Source organism: Aphelocoma coerulescens, chromosome 6, assembly GCF_041296385.1.
Source record: "Aphelocoma coerulescens isolate FSJ_1873_10779 chromosome 6, UR_Acoe_1.0, whole genome shotgun sequence".
NCBI lineage: Eukaryota > Metazoa > Chordata > Aves > Passeriformes > Corvidae > Aphelocoma > Aphelocoma coerulescens.
Genome location: NC_091020.1, coordinates 36554826 through 36576410, shown reverse-complemented (window position 1 = coordinate 36576410; position 21585 = coordinate 36554826). Strand labels below are relative to the sequence as shown.

The 21585-nt window shown below is 50.9% G+C and overlaps 1 protein-coding gene across 3 annotated transcripts in view; it reads left to right on the top strand.

Annotated features, from left to right (window-relative positions):
- Positions 1-21585, top strand: part of STK32C (serine/threonine kinase 32C) — a 69205-nt gene that overhangs the window by 24005 nt on the left and 23615 nt on the right. For 2 of the 3 annotated variants that reach the window (XM_069020326.1, XM_069020324.1), the window contains exon 2: positions 16818-16873. The exons of the other annotated variant lie outside the window; for it this stretch is intronic. In XM_069020326.1, the coding sequence (XP_068876427.1) occupies positions 16818-16873 (56 nt within the window). The remainder of the gene's footprint in view (positions 1-16817; positions 16874-21585) is intronic. 3 annotated transcript variants of the gene reach the window in all.

Sequence of the window (21585 nt, the reverse complement as noted above, 5' to 3'; positions counted from 1 at the left end):
TGTGAACATCTCCAGTGTGCAGGTTCTGAGTGTCAGCTGCCACACAGGGACATCGTCACGTGAGGAGCTGCTGTAAATCCAGCGCATCAGCAGCCGCATAATCTGGAGGATAAATCGCGGTGACATGTAGCCGGGAGCCCGTCAGCTCCAGATTACACCATTTGCTCGTCTGTCACCGTCACACTGATCGTGGGCTTTTCCTAATGCGTCTTCATTTCGGCTTCCCGTGGCCTCCCTGCCATGCCAGGAGCGCTGGGGAGAGGGTCCGGGTGGCTTCCCGACAGTTCCCTGCTGGCTCCTCCGGCACCGGGCTCTGCCATGTGGGGCGGCTCCGCTCCCCGGGATGTGGCGCCTGGTGGCAGCGCTCCCGCCCGGACATGGACATGGACATGGACATGGACATGGACATGGACATGGTGATCCCGGGCATCTCCTCCCTCACACACGGCCGTGCTCCCGCCCAGACACTGAGATCCTGGCATAGAAGTAGTTCCTTCCTCTCTTTCCCTGGAAATAAAATTGCACAACTGTATTTACTAAGATTTGTTGGATGAATTTCAGTCATGTCCACTGGTTGAACTGCACATTTCGTTAGACCTCAGGCACGGTCCAGCATCATTGCACCAGTGCTTTTATTGGGTCCTGGGATTGTTTTGTTCTGCTGTGTGAGGTCTAAGACAGCTACAGAATGTACAGAATATACTGGGTGTCCTTAGGCTTACTGGAGTCACACTTACAGAATAGACAATGATGCTTTCCTGTTAATATTCGTTAATACTAGGTAATATATATTCACATATACATTCCAAGCATTAAGAGGATCCTTATTTTCCAGCTGACTGGTATTCCAAGGACATTTCATTATAGCAGACTTGTTGTGAGATGCTGGAATACCTCTAGTTTTGTTTTCCATGTAACAGCCAGTGGTAATGGCAGCAGCTCTGGGCACCTTCTGTGCCAGACCAGCCACTGCTGGCAGGGGCCAACACTTTTGTGGGAAGCAGGAGTGAGCCTTAAACAATTATTAGACAAGAAAGGGGATAATTTGATAATGAATAGTTTGACTGGCTCTTTGCAGTAGTGTGGCAATAGGTGTCACCTGCTGTGGCAGAACCATTACTGTAAGCACCGTAGTCACTTAGCTCAAACTGCAAAAGGATCCTTTCCAACTTTGCCTTGCTGATGTAGAGAAGTGAAGAGGATTTTACATGGATTGGTACATCTCAATCAGCGTGTTTCCAGCAGAAGCTGGTGCCAGTTTGTTGCAGTAGTTGAGTGGGAGGAAAGAAATGTGAATTTGTAAGTGAAACAAAACAGGAGAAGAGGAATAAGTACAGGTAGGGGATGGAGAAGGAGAGAGAGTTTAGCGTCAGGATCTGGCGTAACCTGTATTTTCCTTTTGTGTGTGATTCCGTGATAATTTCATGATGTGAATTCTCTGCTTTGAAAAATGACAGAAGCATGAAATAGAGGTTTTCCAGTGAGAGAAACTGCCTTCTGAACAGGCATGAGCTTTTGCAGTCCGAAGTGATGTCCTGAGTAATATCTGATGAAACTGACCTCAAGGATCTGCAGCCAGTCCTTCAGCAGTGATACAGAAATGGTTACAACCGAGTTGCTTGTGAAAAGGATTTGGTTTTGAAGCTCCTTTAGGGATGGAAGTGCCTCTGTACTGGCAGGAGGCATCATCTTGTACGAACTTGATGGCCAGGTGCTGCCTGGAAGGCTCCCTGGCATCCGGCAGCGATGCCTTCGTCTGGAGCAGGCGGCGGGGGGTGCGTGGGGCCGGTGGCGGGGCAGGAGGGGGTCTGGGTCCATGTGTGGGGCGGTGCTCGGTGTCCCTGGCGGGGCACTGCAGTGAGGGAGCACGATTCCCGTCCCAGCTGCCCGGAATGCTCCTTGCGTGCCAGGGCAAGAGCGGATGGATTTTGGAGATGCAGATTTGCTGGCATGCGAAGTGGGAGTCTGGAGATCCAGAAATAGCGCCTGTGTCATCTGCACAGGGAGGAACCTCCGTCGGGCGCCAGTGGGGTGGTGCCGCCGCCCCTCCTGGGGGTTCCAGCCCCACAGGTCCCATCTTTCCAAGGTGGGGAGGCTGTGGGAATGCTCGTGTCCTGCTAGGGTGGGGGAGGTGTGGAGGGAGAGGGGTGATAGGGCTTGTGGGCAGCACCAACTTCTTTCTCAGAGAGCATCCTGCCATTCCTACCTGCCTGCTCCTTGGGAATCACTCTGGTGGGAGGGAGCAGAACGGGACCAGCCAGAGCGGTTCAGGAGGTGCAGGACCCTGTGAAAAGGTTTTCTGCACTGGGTAAAGCTGTCAGCCTCAGCTGTGCTGTTAAGTTTCCAAAATGACAGCCATCCACAATTCCTGAACCTTTGCTGAAGGAAAAAACAGCCAAGATTTTTAAGAATTGGAATTTTAGCAACAATCCTTTCCCCACTGACTTCACGGGAATCATCCTGCTGGCCCCGTCCCTGGGGCCGTGCACACATACCCACACACACCTGTGCCCATGGGAAAGTGGACTCTGGGGTACCTGGTGTGGAGCAGGTCTGTGAGATCTCCCCCAAAAATGGGCATCTCATCAGATAGGATCCCACGGGATCCCTGCTGAGGTGTCTGCATCAGCTGGCGGGGGGGTTCTGGGGTTTATACCTTTACACCTGTTACAGGACATTTATTTTCTTTCTTGCAAGTACGATAGTAAAGATATTTTTTAGGTGACAAAGTTTTGGGGAAAAAAATAAACTCCTGTTGGCACAAATGCTGGGAAGCAGGTCAGCTGCCAGGAGGAGGAGCGGGCTGGGCTGACTGAGGAACAGCACAGGAGGCTGCTGCTGCTTTTCTGGCCGTGCGCAGGAGCTGGGGCTGTGGCGGGGATCCAGATGGGTGCACAGCTGCTAGGGAGGTCCCTGAGTTTGGAGTCATCCTTTAATCAGCAGTATCTTGATACCAATTTAATGGTTTGAAGTATTTCTTTTTGCAGACTCGTAAGGCAGCTCAGCAGTTTCTCAGCGCAGGATTCCCCGACGCTGTTCCCAAATGGGCACTGTTAGCACTGCAATCACAGAGCCCAGTGCTTCACAGATAACTCCATCAGCTCTTGGGCACATGCTGATCCTGCCTCGCTTTTCTCAGCGGCTTCAGCCTTGCAGATGTTTGTTCACGTGGGCCATTGGTCCGTGATCAGAGGTGTCTGCTGAGCTTCCAGGAGCACAGTGTGCTCTGGCTCCTGCCTGCCAGCAGCACGGCCACAGTGTGCCCACTGTCTGCTCCTCGTGTTCAGCATGCCTGGGTGGGACACACCACCAGGGCATGGGCACAGGGTGCTCTGAGCCCATCCCAGCCCTGCCTGCTCTGGAGTGCAGCTGTGACTACGCTCCTGCATCTTCTGGCCAGGGCAGAAGGGCTCACACAAGGTCTGGGAGTGCCCACGGAAATACTGCATGGGGTGCTAACATCACTATGAACACTTTATATTGGGTATAAGGGAAAATTTCTCCATGGAAAGGGCTGTCCAGCCCTGGCACAGCTGCTCAGGGTAGTGCTGGAGTCCCCATCCCTGGAGGGATTTAAAAGCCGTGTGGATGTGGCAGTTGGGGACATGGGTTAGTGGTGACCTTGGCAGTGCTGGAGGTGCAGTTGGACTCGATGGTCTCAGGGGGCTTTTCCAACCTAAACAATTCTGTGATTCTGTGGGCAGTACTTTTCTGAGCTTTTTTCCTTTCTCCCAGAAAACATAATTGGTTTTGCAGACTCACAGGAGCGAGTTGTCTCGCAGAGCCTGGGTGCACAGCGTGGCTTCTGGAACATTTTGTTTTCAGTTTAGACAACACTGAAAAAGTTGCACTTGGCCCCCCAGGAGTCCTAATTAGCTCCATCAGTGAATGTGCACAGGAATCATTAAATGTGTGTGGTTGGGTTTAGCTAAGGAGGAAGGAACATCAAGAGCCACCTGACTGCACGTAATTAAGTTAAAAGCACGAAGAGTTAATCCTACTGTGAATTAGAATTTGTGCCATTTGAGTGTGAACTTCTCAATACATGGGTGTTAAAAGTTGGTGGGAATTAGTGTAAGCTGTTATTGAGCTGAACAATCAGAACAAGCGGAATGCTGGAATACGACTGGGAGCAATACTATTATTAGCACTCATGTTCCTGAGTTGGTAATGATCTCTTCGACCTGCCATGGGAACGAATGATGCAGTAATTAATCCGCTGCATATGGCAGGGCAGCTGCATTCTGTGGTCAGCATCCCTCTCTCGTGGCGTGAATCACAAACAAACAGCATCCTGGAGCACAGAGTCAGGCTGGAGGGACTGGGCTTTGCAGGGACTGGGCCACTGCAGGGCTGTAACAGTGCTGGAGGGTGCTGGCCTGTGTCACTGGGTCTGGCTTAAGGCAGGTCCCTGGTGCTTAACCAAACTGAGCACCCAGCTGGTACAATGGGGTGGCACTTCCCAGAGCTTTACTGGGGGAATCTGTGTCTAATTAAAGTCAGACAAAAAAGATTCCACAGGGCCAAAATATCCCCAAGCTCTGCCTCTGCCTTTGTGCATAGAGGACTTCTCATTGTTTTTGCTTTTTCTTCCCCTGAGAGCTGCAGGCGCTGTGCCACGAGCAGCAACCTCTCCAGCCTGGGGCCAATTCTGCTCCAACATCTCTGCACAGTTCCTGTGGGGATCCAGAGCCCCTGTGTTGCTCCCATGGGTGGCACAACATGGGGACACTTGGCACTGCAGAATGGGCTGTTCAATGAGCAGCACAGAGAGTCAGGCAGTGCAGTTCACTCTGGATCAGAGATGGCACCAGGAACAGAGCACAGGGCTGGTGGCTGTCCACGTCCTCGGTGACATCGTCAAGGTGCTGTGGTCTCATCCATCCTCCCTTGCACTTGCCACACTCAGTTTCCTTCCCTCCCCTGCCTTCATGATGGGCTTAGTCTTGATTTTCCTCTGTCTCATCAGTTCTAGCGAAGGTATTGAATATTCCCAACCCTGGAAGTGTCCAAGGCCAGGTTGGACAGGGCTTGGGGTAACCTGGGATAGTGGAATCCCCCCCCGCCCCCACCATGGCAAGGGATTGGAACTGGATGAGCTTTAAGGTCCCTTCCAACAGAAACCAGTCTGCGATTCTTTGATTCTGTTAAAGGTCTTTTGCTTTGTACTTTGGTTTCATGTGCCACTTGTTTCCCCTGGGCTGAATCCCATTCCTGGAGGCTGGAGGCACCAGTGTGCTCTCCAAGTGATCCAACGCTGGCACTGCCTGTGCAAAATGCAACAGGAGCACAAAGCTTGAACAGGGCCCTTGTTCTGTGGTTCTCAGTGAGGAAAAATTCCCGTGGACCAAACAGACAGCAGCAGCCTGGGCATATCCTGGCTGACAGCTTGCTGGGAACAGGCCTTGGCCAATTGTGTTTTGTTTGGGGATGTGTAGAACCAGAAAATTAAATGTGCCAGCAAGAAGTTGTTTGGTTTTTTTTTTTTTTTTTTTAATGTCACATTAAAATCTGTTTATTTTGGAGATATTTAGGTAGAGAAAATGAAAAGAAGGAAAATTACAACCTGCTCCCCCTTTCAAGGCAGGTGCAAACCCCACTTGGCCAAGGGTCGTGGTGGCTGGGCTCCAGGCAGGATGGAGTTTTCCCAAGCCAGAGTAGTGGCAGTGGAAAACTGGGGTTATTTCCTTTGCAGTTATCATTAAAGCTTTGCTCGGGTCTACAGGAACACCAGACAGAAGTTGGTCTGTTAGTATTTTCACTGGGTGCAGTTTATTAAAAATGGAAAGTCAGGGCACATGGTGGAGACTGTGGGAGCAGCATGAAAAATGCAGACGGTTTAAATTTGGCCCATTGTCACGTGGAGCAGAGCTTAAAAATGGAAACTGGGGAGGGGAGCACACGAAGTGTATGGTAATTCTTCTATGGGATGAGCATGACCTATTTCTGTAAGTCATTCTTGGCTGCCAGCTCTAAGAAATGAAAATGTATTTTCTGAGCAGTGAATAATTTAGCAACTTTGAAGTGATTAACATAGAGGAGAGGCTGGAGCATGGAAGGTGGAGTGCTTTCGGAGTGAGACACGCTCCTGGGCAGGATGGCAGCACAAACCCTTTACATCCTTCTAGTTCTGTGAATTCACTCAAAGAAGGTTCCTACTGAGAGAAGGGCCAAGATTTAGGTTGTCTTATCCTCAGGGCACAGGTGAACTGAAGACCTGAGGGCAGGGAGCAGTTTTTGTGTCAGACCCTCAGAGGGGGCTTTGTCACAGAGCAACTTTTGTTTAAATTGTGGGCTGAAGTGATTTAAAGAACTAACTTCTTGTTTAAGGGTTTCCCTTGTACAGTCAGGACCACAGGGTGAGCCAAGCTCATGGAAATAAGCAGATTTATTTCTGATATAAGTCCTGTACTTATTACTCTGCAAGTTGGGGACACTCAGTGGAACTATTACTGTGCCATAAATGTTAAAAAAATCTGTCCTTGTTGTATTGGACAGGACTGAACCGTGGTTAATGCTTTAAAATGGTGCCAGAACAGCACAGCTCAATCTGCCCCTCACCCAGGTGATGTGTGCTTATTGGCACAGATAGAATTAAACCTTATCTCAAACACTAAAGCACAGGATGGATGGATGGATGGATGGATGGATGGATGGATGGATGGATGGATGGATGGATGGAGTGATGGGTGGATGGATGGATGGATGGATGGATGGATGGATGGATGGATGGATGGATGGATGGATGGATGGATGGATGGAGTGATGGGTGGATGGATGGATGGATGGATGGATGGATGGATGGATGGATGGATGGATGGATGGATGGATGGATGGATGGAGTGATGGGTGGATGGATGGATGGATGGATGGATGGATGGATGGATGGATGGATGGATGGATGGAGTGATGGGTGGATGGATGGATGCATGGGGCAAGATGGAGCCTGGCGGCTCAGGTAGCCAGAGGGTCCTGCACCACTGCCTTCCAGTGCTGTGCCTTCTGGAAACTTCAGACAAGGCAATGGAGTTTGGCTGGTGGAATTGCTTCCCCACAGAGCAGTAAAACCTGCCATTAATTGTTTCCTGCTCGTGTTTAGGAGAGAAGCCAGCAGAGCTCCCGCTGTGTGTACCCGGGGTGAGGTGCACCACACTGGCTGGCAGGTCCCTGTCATGGCTTTTGCCCCTGCACCACAGGCTGTGGGATGCTGATCCTTCCCTTCCCTCTTGGGGAATCCATCCCACGTCACACTGGAGTGGCTGCCAAAGGGAAAGCCAAACAGGAAAGTGGCTGTTGGACAGGCTGCCACAGGAGCAGCTGGTTCTGGTCCTCCTGGCTGTGGGGCCTCTCTCGCGTTGCGGACGGAAAATGGTGCTGGTGGTGTCCTCAGGATGCGAATCCAGAGGCACCAGCTCTCCAGCAGGTCTTCAGACACATCCTCCTTCCACCTCAGTCTGGGTTTGCATAAGCTCATCTGGCAGCCCTGCTAGCGTCCCACCTCCAGAATTCATCCAGCATCTCTGGATGGGCTTAAATATTTTAGAGTTCAGCTGCAGCTCGAGGGTGCAGGGCAGGCTTCCTGCTCCAGTGAGGAGGCTGAGGAGTGCTGCAGTATCCATATTTTATGAGTGACAGGTCTGATGAGGACGGTTGTGATGAAGGAATGAGTTGAGGGTCCGATCCAGCCTCTGCAGAGCCCTGGCCAGGAGGGGAGTGCCAAGGACTTGGGCATCTTCCCTTTCCACCTGCTGTGTGTTCCGGGGGCTGTGGCTGATGGTAAAATACAAGGATGCAGTTGTACTTAAGGGAGGACTTCTCCTGTAGTAACATAAACCCTCTCTTGCTAAAAAGCATTTAGTGGAGTTGTGTTTAAGGGCATGAGCTGTTGAACTGAGGTCCCATGAGGCTACACACACATCCCATAAAGGGGGGAAAATCCTGCCTCAAAGGGATTTCTAATTAAATCAGTTTCTTTGATTTTAAAAGATTAAACTGACAGAGGTTAAATTTAGTTTAGATATACAGGAGGCATTCTTCCCTGGGAGGGTGGGCAGGCCCTGGCACAGGGTGCCCAGAGCAGCTGGGGCTGCCCCTGGATCCCTGGCAGTGCCCAAGGCCAGGCTGGACATTGGGGCTTGGAGCAGCCTGGGACAGTGGGAGGTGTCCCTGCCATGGCAGAGCTGGCACTGGATGGGCTTTGGGGTCCCTTCTCACCCAGTCCAGTCTGGAATGCTGTGACTCTGTGATCCATCTTTGTCATGTGTCTTTCAACTTAATATTGGAGATGCTTCTTGAACTTCCATATCCTGAATTTTATTACAGATTTCAACAATGTTTTCTTCTTTTCTTCCTCCTCAGGCTTTGTTCTTCATCACAAGGGTCCCCTGTGGACTTCTGCTTCATCAGATGTTAGTAACAGTTGTCTCATAGAACTGGTAGGACTGGAGCTGGCTTACAGTAGCAGTGATGAGTTTCTTCCTGGAAACAGTATATGTCTGCTGGCTGGATATTTTTTCTGATTACTAAAGGCTTCTACATCCCTATGAGAGTTCCTTAATTGTCTTTAAGCTGGGCTTGCTCAGCAAACCTTGACACTGAAGAGCCAGAACATAAAACCATGGATGTTTTCCCAGGGATGGGGGTGAACCCAGGCTGACAAACCCCAAACATCCTGTTGTGCTGACCAAAACTGGTTGTCAGCTTTCAGTTTTGAATGGAAATGGCAAAGACACCCCAAACTTTGTTCTCAGCCTTATTTTTGGCACTGAGGGACTGGATTGTGTGCAGAGCAGGGAACAGAGCTGGGAAGGGTCTGGAGCCCCAGGAGGGGCTGAGGGAGCTGGGAAAGGGGCTCAGGCTGGAGCAAAGGAGGCTCAGGGGGGACCTTGTGGCTCTGCACAAGTCCCTGACAGGAGGGGGCAGCCGGGGGGGGGTCGGGCTCTGCTCCCAGGGAACAGGGACAGGAGAGAGGGAACGGCCTCAGGCTGGGCCAGGGCAGGAGCAGGGTGGATATTGGGGAAAAGTTTTCATGTAAAGGGATGTCTGGCCCTGGCCCAGCTGCCCAGGGCAGTGGTGTGAAGTTCCCATCCCTGGAAGCGTTCAGAAACTGAGTGGATGTGGCACTTGAGGTTTATTGGTGACCATGGTGGTGCTGGTTGGTGGTTGGACTGGGTGAACTCAAAAGTCTTTTGCAACCTTAATGATTCTGTGATTCTATGATTGTTTAAACTTTTCCCCCTTTTTTTATGAGAGTGTTTTCCCCCAAACCAAAGTGTGTTCCCTGTGGCCCATGGGGGGTGCTGACCAGGGCTGGAGGATCCCTGCCTGGATGGTCAGGATGTGGAGCTGGGCGAGGAGCTGAAAGCAGGGCTGGAGCTTCATCAGCATTCCAGAGGAGTGGTGAAAAATACCCAGTCTGGGTATTTCACCTGAAATTCAGATTTTTTCAGAGGAGAAATGAAAACTTCATTTGAGGTCAAACATTTAATTTTGTGTAACTCTTTATTCTTTTTACCTTTTAAAATAAAACTGCAAAAGAGTCTTTATTGTGATAAAAAGTGCTAGCATGGCCAGTATTGAAAACGCTCCAGAAGAGACAATTTTACACGTTGTAAACAAATGAATGGAGGAAATTAGTTCAGGGTCCTGGTCCAGCCAGCTTTACAATCCTTGTTGGAATTAATTTGTCTAAAATTACGTAGCTTTACAAAGGTGCTTCTGTTCACTTTGGGGATTTTAGCAGTCCCAGCCAAGCCCTGAACACGGTACAGCCTCAGTCTTTCATGAGGCACCAAAACTCAGCCATTTATCATTTCTAACATGTGCTGCAGAAATATTAAGTAACATCCAGCAGCTGTTTATTGCTAACGTTATGCTACTATAAACATGTGCTATAAAGGCTTTTTTTCTTTTGTTTCTGTAAATGAATTTTAGTTCCTTTAAATAAAATTTTCTCATCGGTAGAAGCAAGGAAAAAAGCAAGAATCCAAGTAAAGTCCAGCGCTGGGGCTGCTGCTGTGAGGCAGAAGTTGACTGTGCTGCCGCATCAGCCCATCCGTGCGGTGCTCCTGTGGCAACGCCCGCACTCCCCGGCTCTGCCCCGGGGCTTTGTCACATCCAGGGAGCCGGGACGGAGCCGGGACGGAGCCGGGACGGAGCCGGGACGGAGCCGGGACGGAGCCGGGACGGAGCCGCTGTGTTCCTGTCGCTCCTGGTAGGGCTCTGATTAGCAAGCCTTTCAGCCCAGATCCGCGATTCTGTGATCAAACGGCTTCAGCTCTCCTCTGCTTCATACTCGGGGCGCCGGAAGGGTTTGATTGTTTGCCAGGGAGGGTTTGTTCCAGCTGCAGATGAAGTTTTCCATCCAGGCTGGTGCTGGCTCTGGCGCAGGACGCCGGCAGTGGCTGCTCCCGGCACAGGTGAACGAGGTGTGTCCCGGTGTGCTGTGGCTGCTGTGCTCTGGGCAGTGACTCCTGCGTGCTCCGGGGCAGGAGGTTGGCTGTGCGGGCTGTCCCTGTCACCTGCCAGCCCTGCGTGCTCCGGGGCAGGAGGTTGGCTGTGCGGGCTGTCCCTGTCACCTGCCAGCCCTGCGTGCTCCGGGGCAGGAGGTTGGCCGTGCGGGCTGTCCCTGTCACCTGCCAGCCCTGCGTGCTCCGGGGCAGGAGGTTGGCCGTGCGGGCTGTCCCTGTCACCTGCCAGCCCGGCACCCGCCTCCTCCCCTCGGCTGCGGGACGGAGCGAGGCTGGCCTGAGCCCTGCAGGCTCCCCGGGGTGTTCGCATGGGCGGGGGCGAATGCGTGAATAACCTTTGCTTTCCCAACAGCTCCACTCTAATTTCCCGGGAAGCTGTTTAACGGGAGGTACCACTGTGAAATGGACCATTTTACCAGGGAGTTTTGCCGAGGGCAGTGCCCTTCTGGAAATAGCAGCCAGACACGTGGCAGCACCGGGAAATAGAACCATCCTCCGTGTTGGCCTTGGGGCACTGGTCACTCACTCCGGGTGGTCGAGGGCTCCGGCCGTGGGGCTGCCCTGCAGCCAGCCCCCGAAACACGCTGTGCCCCGAGCCCGGGGAGGCTGACTGCTGCCGGGGCTGTGTGTGCAGCGGCGCTGGGTGCCCAGCCTGCGTCTGTGAAGCTCATCCTCATCTCCCGTGCTTTTGGCCAGGACCGCTGTGAATTCATTTAGGGCTCGTTAATCTGCACCAGCCAGGGCTCAGCTGGTTAATGAGTGACCTGTTGGCCTCCCCGGGTGGTTGTTGCACAGTAACATGTATTTCTAACAGGAATAGCCCTGGTCAAGCGCACAGAACACAAGGGATGGGCTGCTGGGTTTCCCTCTCGGTCTCTGGTGCCTCCTGAGCTCACTGATGGAGATCAGATGAATGCAATGCACTCACACTCCTTGGAAGGGCTCCTGGCCAACACAAGTGGTATCTTTTTGCTAATTAGGAATGGTTTCTGGCCAATGCAAACATTCTTGTATTCTGTATCAATTACCCACTCTGCCTAAGCTGACTTAGCAGTTGCTTTGCTCGGTGCATTTGATTCCTTAAGGAGTTGCAGGGACTCATTTTTAATTATACAATAACTCTCTGTTTTTACACAACTTTAGAGTTGCTTTCTAATAGTAGGTTTGAGTCTGTGGTTTCTAGAGGGGCTCATTTATAGCACTGGGCTGGCATTGTACCTTTAATTTCTTCCATTATCTACTAGCATTCCCTGGATTCCTGGGTAGTTAATGCTCACTTGAGGTTCCTGACAGTCATATTACACTGCATTTCCATTTCCCTCACCCGTGTAATCTTCTCTGTGGATGTGAAAAGGCAAAACAGATTGGCCCGAGATGCTGGAGACCATGCTGCTTGTGCTTTCTCCAGGACAAAAGGGAAAGCAGTGGTTTCCTGCACTGCATGGAGCCCTCTGGTTAGAGAAAATGGGATGCCTTGTGTTCCGAGGGTTTCAGGCTCGGGAAGGACTGCTGACATCACCCCATTGCCCTTTGCTCCCCCTCTCCATACAACACCTCTGCGTTTCCCCCCGTGTTGCTTTGCCTCATCTCTGAACACAAATCCCACTTTTCATCTTCCCCGTCTTCCCAGTTCACCCAGGCTGATTGTCCAGTTTGAACGCTTTTCATACTGAGTCCTCCCGTCCCCCCCGTTGTCCTGCCCCTCTGTCCCACGCTGTTCCTGGCAGGCTCATCCCATCTTTGGGAATGCTCGGAGCTCTGCATTTGCCGTGGTGCTGCTGTTTGCCGAGTGGACTCTGCCGTCCCTCCCTTCATCTGCCCCGTCACCCTGCCCGGCCCAGCCCCACCCTGTGGCTCCAGAGCTGCCCCAAATCCCCACATCTGTTCATCCTGCCGGGTTTCCTTTCCTTCGCTCCTGCCCTCCCCGCCGTTCCCCGGTGCCGTGCCCGTGTCCCGTGATGTCCCCTCCGTCCCTGCCCAGCGGCTCACAGGGGTGGCCTCCCCTCTCTGTGTCACTCCATGTGTGGGATGGCTTTGGAGCAAAGCTGGAGCTCTCCTTCCTGCCAGATGAAACTCATGGCCTTTTGTGGCAGCAAACTCGTGGTTTCTGTGGCCACAATTTAATGTTTCTAAGTCAGTTACTGGGGTGCTTCTTCCAAGCTCCATTGCAGAAGGACAGTGGGTAGAGAAATGCTATTAATTACACCAGTGTGTAGAAATACATTGATAGAAAGTGGATCATGTCATACTACCCCAACACATTTGGTGTTACAAGATTTAAAAAATAATTTCTTAGGCCTTTAGTGTTGAAGAGAATCATTCTTGGAGTTAAATGTCCCTATTGATATTAATGAAGCTGGAAAACATGCAGATAAAAAGGTTGACTTGAACCTTAAAATGTGATTTTTAATTTACTGGTTTCCCCTGGATTTGAGGGTATTGTAGACCAGGTTTACTAACTGCATCCTACTATGTCGTTCTCCTGCTGTTGGAGATTAATATCAGGTCCTGATGTTGAACCCTCAGTGGGAGTCCACTGTGTATCTGAAGTTTTACTTTCAGGTATCTTGCAAATAAATGCAGAATAAACAGAAAAAAATAATGAAAACATTCATAATTTCAAAATAGTAAAGACAAAGCCCTCTTTTTTTCTTTTTTGCATCTCTCATCCTTCTGTATAATGAATTTTTGCAAGGAAATGGACTCTTCATTCTCTCAGTTTCACTGGAACGTGGAAGCTGTGTATCCAGCCTGCTTTATCCCACAGCACATCTTGTGATTATAATGACATCTTAATTACAGGGATGTCAGGGCACCACCTGGCACTCTGTTGTGCGGTGGGCAAGGCTGGGCTGCGTGAGGTTTTGGGAGGTCCCATGGACACATGGAGCCCTGCCATCCCTGCCACCCCTGCCATCCCTGCCACCCTGCTTGTCACACGTTCCTGGAGCTGGAGGACAAAGCCCCAGCACACGGAGCAAAGCCAGGCTACGGTATTTATCTTTATTTGCGATTCATGGTTTGTCACTTGGTGCCAGGGAGAGCCAGGAAGAAGCACATGGCAAATGCCAAGGTCTTAGGTCCCGTGGTTCCCCTCCCCTGCGAAGGTGCTACATTGATAAGGAGCTGCCAGAGGGGCCAGTGGAACAATTGGTGTCCTGTCCTTGTGAGGAGCTGAGGAAATACCCATGAGGGCATTGCAGCACAGCAGATGGCACTGGCTGGGTGTGATGGGCAAGGCAGCTCCTCACGTTTACACACTGCAGATGGGATGGGATGGGATGGGATGGGATGGGATGGGATGGGATGGGATGGGATGGGATGGGATGGGATGGGATGGGATGGGACGGAACGGAAGAACAGAATACTTTCAGTTGTAAGGCACCTACAAGTCCCACTCACCTAGACTTACCTAGTCCCACAGTTTGGTGCTTCAGGGCTGCCCCAAGCTAAAGCAGGCTACTAAGGGCATTGTCCAAATGCCTCCTGACCACTGACAGGCTTGGATCACGACCGTGTCTGCAGGAGGCCTGTTCCAGGGCGTGAACAGTCTCTCGGTACAGAAATGCTTCCCAAAGCATCCAGGTTTCCAGGTCCCTCTGCCCCTCTCATGAGTTACTCCGGCTCGTCCTCGAGCCAAGGCCATTTCTGCTTCTCCAGATTGTGGCTGTCGGAGCCGTGCTGGAGTCAGAGCAGCGGGTGAGCAGGGCCTGTGAAAGGCAGCAGCTGTCACCTCCTGCTCGCTGCCACCAAAGCCTCCACTGGCGTCTGTGACTCAGGCTCGTACCAGTCACCCCCAGATAATCAGCTCCTCTGGCTGTGGGTGAATGACAGCTTTCTCCTGTCAGCGCAGAGAGTGGAGCCTCTGGAGCATACACAATTGTTCCAGGCAGGTTCAGGGTTTCTATTTTAGGGATAATCACATATTCTGTAGTGATAAGTTAACATTTTTAGTAATCCAGCGTGTTGTGCACAAAAAGCAACACACTGCTACTATGGTTTTCTTCTTCAAATGCTGAGATTGCTTTTCCTTTATTGGGATCATGGAATCATAGAATCATTTACTTATATAGAATCAGATTGCTTACTGAATCCTGCAGAAAATAGTGGAACTGGGAGACCAGTCAGTGCATCATCTGAACTTCCCATCAGCAGAACTCTCTATTAATTTATTAAAAGTGACATCTCTGCTGATAGGTTCAAGGGCCTGGTGAATATTCATATCTAGGTTTGTTTCCTGCCTGCTGACTTGAGCAGGCTTCCCAGATCAGTTGTAGTCATGGATACATGGAAATGACACTTTGGGGTTTGTTTTCTCAGTGGCAATGCTTTTTTACACAATATTGCAAACATTATAACAAAGAATTGTCAAAAGCTCTCCTCATGGAGTGATGGCAGATCATGAGCACTTGCATGTGGCTTAATTGCCAAAAAAATGCTGCCCTTCCAAGGGGCTCACTGTAGCTGGGCATGCTCTTGGTGATGGGAGGTCAGTCAGTGGATTTAACTGCATGTGGAAAACATTTGATCTGGTGCTCCAAATGCTTCAGCCAGAAGATTTCAGACTGAGTGTTTATGAAGCTGAAGCTGCAGTTTTGCATTGCTCACTGCAGCCCCTCTAGTAGGGGTGGTAGGAAAATTCTCAATAAAATCACTGCTAAAATGGAAGGCCCACAGAGAAGGGAGGTGATGAGGAGGTGACACACCACCCGTGGAGCTGAGCTCTTCCCCTGGAGATGTGGGAGGCTGTCAGAAGGCTGGGGGGACACTGGTGTCCCCATGGGGTCTGTCATGGGATCAGAGGATCTCAGGGAGATCACAGAATCATTAAGGTTGGAATAAGCCTCCAAGATCAATGTCCAGCCTTTGACCAATCACCACAAAGTCAACTAAACCAACTAAACGTGGAGCAGTCGTGGTGCATCTGCCCTTCAGCGTCACTGAGGGAGGGGACTGGGAGTGCAGGGAGGTACAGAGTACGAGCTGGCCCAGATTCTGTTTTCAGTTTCACTTGGCAAAGTTTTCTGGGCTCTCCTACAGAAAATGTCCCACAAAAGTGACAATAACAATATTTTGGATATAAGCCTAGCACAAAAGGGTAATAGGAGCTCAATGGGCATGCGTGGGCTCTTGATTCATCCTCAGAGATGACAGATGTGCATTTATTTAAGATCTGGGAGTGGGACTCATAATATTTATAGTGAATTCTTTGTTCCCACTCTTCCTAACTGATTTTGGTCTCTGTGGCCAGTCAACAGGGTCAGTGCTCGTTGTTGACCATATTGAGCTGCAAACCCCCGAGCCCACGCCAAGCATTTCTTTTCACCCAGACATCTGGCGAGGAATGCTGAGGGTCCCCTGCACGGTCAGGGTCTCGTGGTAGAACGGTCAAGGGCTGGCAGCTGTATCTGAGCAGGTGGGCTCAGTCCATCAGTGAGCTCCTCCTTGCCTCGTCTTTTTAATTTAAAACTGATGTTAAATTAAATCGCAGCAGTACTTTGGTATAAAAATAATTTTATTTGCAGCACCAGCTGATCGAGGCAGCGGCTGAGGTGTTACGGCCGCACGATCATTTCTTGTCATTGCTCCTCCCCCTGGCTCTGAAAAAACAACGGATCTGGTCCAGATGGGTTTGCATGTGAAGGGAGTGGAAGGCTGTCCCTGCCCTCTGAATGCTGCTGTCCTTTGGCAGCACCAACACCAGCACACCCAGCGCTGGCTGAGCACGGGTGGCGAGGGAGCAGGGCCGGGGGCAGGGGGCAGGGACTGTGGGGCAGTGTTTGTGGGGGCAGGGGGCAGGGGGCAGGGGGCAGTGTTTGTGGGGCAGGGGGCAGTGGGCAGTGGGGCAGTGGGCAGTGTTTGTGGGGCAGTGGGCAGGGGGCAGTGGGGCAGGGGGCGGTGGGCAGTGTTTGTGGGGCAGGGTTTATGGGGCAGGGGGCAGTGGGCAGGGGCCAGGGGCAGTGTTTGTGGGGCAGGGGCTGTGGGGCAGTGGACAAGGGCAGGGGCAGAGTGTAGGGCAGGGTCACTCCACACTCCCCACTTTGTCACACTTGCAGTTTGCCTCTGAGCTCTGTGAGGCTCCCCCTGGGTCCATACAGGTCGAAGCTGTATTTTAACTTGGGCTGCACCACTACTGTAGTAACCTCATCCAACCCTCTGCCAGTTCCCTCCAGCAGGTGAAAAGGGACTTGAAAGGAAAGCAGCTGCTGTCCTGCAGCTTCCCCAGAGGCAAACTTTTAATAAAAGCTTGGCCAATGCTCTGTAGTTGTTTCCCTGTCTTCTTTTAAATGCAAGCTTCTTTGTAGTAAAGCATTTACAAATGTAAATTCTTTTTTCTTTATCTTGTAGTGAACTTTGACCACTTCCAGATTCTCCGGGCAATTGGGAAGGGAAGCTTTGGCAAGGTAGGCTTGAGCACTTGGTCTTGCATGGTTTATCAGGTGTCTGCTGTTATATACTTGTGTGTTACTGGAACAGTAACAGGGCCAAAATTGGCTATTTTTGTATTTTTTTTACAACGGCTGCTCAGTCAACACAGGAAAAATGCTCAGGAAAATACCTTGTTGCCATTTGGCATTGCTTTAATTCTTGGCATCTTGGTGCAACAGATGCATTTTAAATTACCAGCGTAATTGTGACCATTTTACAGCAAACATTATTTATGTTTTCAGTTTCCTGTGGGGATGTCTGGATTGTGAGGGGGGGCAGTGAGTCAGGAAGGTGCTGGAAGTTGCCCTTGGTGATTGACTGAGCTGGCACACCGGTCAGGAGGGTTCTGTGAAGTCCTGGGCTGTTTTCCCAATCAGAAATCAGTTATGCTGAAGAGGTTTTGTTGTTTATTTTTAACTGTTTTTTCTTGCCAAGCATGTGGGAGGATGTGGGAGGTGATGATCAAAAAGCTGTGTATCTCTGAGAATCGGTTACTGGTTGGTTTCCTGGTGTTAGTCCTTTTCCATTCCCTTTTTCGCTGGCTCTCACTCCATCCCTGTGCGGGTGACTCTCAGCATTTCCCCCTGAGCTGGAAAGGCCAGCACAGCATTCAGGGGGTCCATTGGGAGGTCTGCAGTCCTTTTGTCACCTGTGTTTTGCTGTGACCAGCAGTAGCTGTGCCCCTCTGTGCAGCAGAGTCCCCTGTGTGTGGTGGACGGGAGCTGTGGGAGCAGAGTCCCCGTGGCCACCCCTGGACACTGCTGAATTGGGTGTGTCACCTGCTCAGGTGACTCTCGTGTGCTGTGGGTCGTGTGCCAGGACTGGGGCTTTGGGTGGGGACATGGCCTTGGAAAGTGTGCAACTGTGCAGTGTCAAACCTGTGGAACAGCCCAGCCAGCCCAGCTCAGAGGGTGACACAAGTGTCCCCACACACTGGTAAGAGAGACAGGCCAAGCCAAGTGCTTGGGGTAGGCTGCACCTGCTCGTGTTTCCCTCTGGTCGGGTCATCTAGGCCAGTTTCTCCCATCGTACTTTGATCAAAAGCTGATGCCATGAGGGTGAGAAGATCCAGATCTGGCTCTGGAGATGACCCACACTGTCCTTTGCCTTCTCCCTCTGTGTGGTACAGCTCCCACGGCCTCGGGAGCAGCCTGACCTGCTGTGCTTGGATGGCTGGAAGATGGAAACTTTGCAAAAGCAGAAATTTCCCAGGAGATCTGAGACCTGTTTGGCCAGAAGAACCCAAATTTTTACCAGTTACTGAAAATCTCTTTTTGAATACTTGAAATGTATTAAGCAGCATCAGCGCTGAGTAACGGCAGCAGCACAAAACCAGCCACAGTCTGTGTGGGGAGGGTCCAGCTGTTCTGAGAGTCAGGAGAGGGGACACTGTCAGTCACAGTGCTGCCATTAGTGCTTCTTCCTAGCAAAGACGTTTCATTACAGCCTCAGTTCCCTGACGAGCACCAGGAGATCGATTACCCTGCTCTGGCACAACCCACCCACGTGAATTCCTGCTGGGCTTCGATGTAAATCTGCCTGGGACTTCAGGGCTGATGAAAATGGATTGCCAGCAGTGTGCAAGTCACTGAGGGGGTGGTTTGAAACACTCACCCCTCTTTGCAGCCACGTCCCTTGAGCAAGGAGAGGTGAAAGCTTGCAGCAGAGCTCTGTCAGATTTCTGGGCTTCTGTTGAATGATGGTGGGTGAATGATTAAATACCACCTCAGTCCTTGTGCTGTGAGGATAAGGCAAACAGCAGAAGAAAGTCTCCCCAGACACTCCTGGTGAGAACAGGAACACTCAGGGTCTTGTGTCTTCAGCTCACAATCAAAGACCAAACACCAACTCAAAACCTTGGTGAAAAAGAGCAGCTCACATTTTTGTTTTGCACTGATAGGAGAAGATTCATACTTCAGATATAAACTTAGCAGAGAAGGAGGTTTTATTCTTTTAAGCAGCAGCACCTGGAAAATTAATTCTGCTCAGAACATGAAACAGAGAAAAAGCCACTCTTATCCCAGGGCAGGACCCTCTTGGCTTTGAAGAGAGTTGCTCCTTGTGGCTGCTCCCCGTGGCTGCTCGCTCTGCGCTTTGTGTTGCAGAAAGGTTAAGTCTGGCACGTAGCAGTCTATCAGGCATCAGAACTGTACATACACTTTCAACAAAATACTGAAATGATTCATCTGTCATCTTTCTGGATAATTATGTCAATATGCTGAATTTCCTCTGACACTGAGAAAAGCTTTTTGCGTTTACCAAGTCATTTACAACTCACATTTAATTATAGAAAACATAAAACTCTCTACCTGGCAAGTGTATTTGAAATTGAGGAGTGACTTAGTTGCTTTGTTTGATATAACCACTCTCTGCCTGCATCCAGGAAGATATTTAGGGGCCAGTGTCCATGTCCAAGTAGACTGTCCGTGTGCATGAGCAGGCTGTGGAAGCTGTGACACCGTGTGACTCATGGTGACAGGACCTGGGAGCAGCGTCTCTGGTGGCCTTGGGCACAGCATTTCCTTCCACGGTCACTGTGCACCTCTCAGGACAGACTGTGAGGTCCTCGGTGTGGGAGCTGTAGGAAAGGAAGGAAAAAGGAACTCAGAAATCCCTTTTGAGAAGCCTGAGAGCCCCTGAGCTGTGGCTCTGGCATACATGAAATAAATGGCCAATTTCTGATGTCTAGAGATGGGTTTAATCAGCTTTAAGGTACAGTTAATCAAATGAAGGTCAGGTTCAATTCCATGTTTACTCCAATTAGCAAGTGTGTAATATTTTCCACACATAGTAGAGGTGGTATTATTTGATTTTCAGTGATTTAATATCAGCATAGTTTCCTCCTGTAGCACAGGCTCCTTTCCAAGCAGCAGCAGCAGTTGCTCAGGTTTTGGCTGCTCTGGTGCCATTTCCCGAGGAACAGCAGCCAGGAGAGGGTTTCTAGAATGGGGTGCAGATTGTGGCCCTGTTTTAATGGGAAGTATGCTCTGAAGTTCATTGTGCTTCAGGAGAGACAGGATGAGACGCAGAAATCTCCAAAGGCATCGGTGGCGTTGCAGGGTCTGGACCTCTCCCTGTGAAAGTTGGCCTCTTCTGGCTGCAGTCCCCGTCCATTTGATCTGTGAGGCAGCTGGGGGTGTTTGTGCCTGTACTCCTCCTCCCACCTGGGCTTCCCTCTTGATTCTGCAGCCTCAGCCCCAGCCGCCTTTTCCAAGGGATAAAGAGCTGGATGGGGTTGTGGGAATTCATTATTTACACTTCACTGCTGTGAAGGAATAAGAACACACCTGAAGTTTTTCAGCACGGATTTGTGTCTTTGTGTGCCATTGGAAATAGGGGATTAAACCAGGGTTGGGGCAGGAATGAGCAGCAGCAGGAAATGGAATCTTCCAGAGGGAACCAGTGGGGTGGGGCTGGAGGCCCCGGTCTCCTCTAGAAGGGGTCCTGGTCCCTGTGCCCGGCTCCGCACTGACCCTCCCAGGGAAGGCTGGCTGTGTGTGGGTTGCTTTGCACAAGTACTTCGACTTCATGATTTTGGTGCTTCAATAATTCACACAGCCTGGAGCTGGGTATAGAAAGGCTTTAATCCATTTTCTAAAGGTCACAGATGCCCACCCAGTAGCTGCACCATAAATAAAATTCCCTTCAAGTCTATTCTCAACTGAATCCTTCTTTGACATCAACACTAGCTTGATCCATTTTCTTTTTTTGCAGCTTTATAAATGTTGGATTTTTCCCCCTAAAGAAAGGCTGGAAACTTAATCCCTTGATATTTAGCTGCCACAGATATTTTTTGCCCTTGATTTTTCCTTTATTGTCCTGGATCTCACATGAGGCTGAGAGATTGCCAGAGCCACAGGCAGGGACTTGGGGCGCACGTCCCTGCTGGATGCAGCTCCTGTCACTCGATTGCGCGCCATGTCATTGGCAGGCTCTGGAGACAACGGTGCTTTGTCAAAGGGCAGCCTGGTTATGGAGAGGGCACAGCTGGGTGAGGGGTGTCTGTGGGTCCCAGGGTGCTGGAGAGCCTCTGGTGTTGGGCCATCAGTGGTGGTCAGGCCCCATCCCGCCTGGCCCCCGAGGCTGCCCACGGAGATGGGCAACTGCAGCAGGAGTGATGTGAAGGACGTTAACATTAGGAAGAGGTTCTTCCCCCAGAGGGTGCTGGGCACTGCCCAGGCTCCCCAGGGAATGGGCACGGCCCCGAGGCTGCCAGAGCTCCAGGAGCGTTTGGACAGCGCTGCCAGGGATGCCCAGGGTGGGGTTGTTGGGGGGTCTGGGCAGGGCCAGGAGCTGGACTCATTGTGGGCCCTTTCCAACCCAGGATATCCCATGGTTCTGTGATTCTCTGATTCCACAACATTCTCCACCGTTGCATCCAGCACAGGAGCAGCTCCCTTGGCTGGGGACAGTGACCAGGAGCAGGCGTGTGAGAAAGCACAAAGCACACACAGGGGGATCCTCCCTTTAATGCAATCTCCCAGGTAGTACCAAGTGATTTTTCTTCTTTTGTGGATGCTCAGCTGCAAGGAGCCGGGGATTATCCTGCCCTTCCCCACTGGAGACCTGTTTGGGGTTTCTGAAAGATCAGACTTCAAAAGACAGTGATTTATCAAACAAGCTGCCCACTTTGGTTATTGTTAGACACCCGGTGCCTTATTAACATTGCATTAGGAAGTGCCTGGGG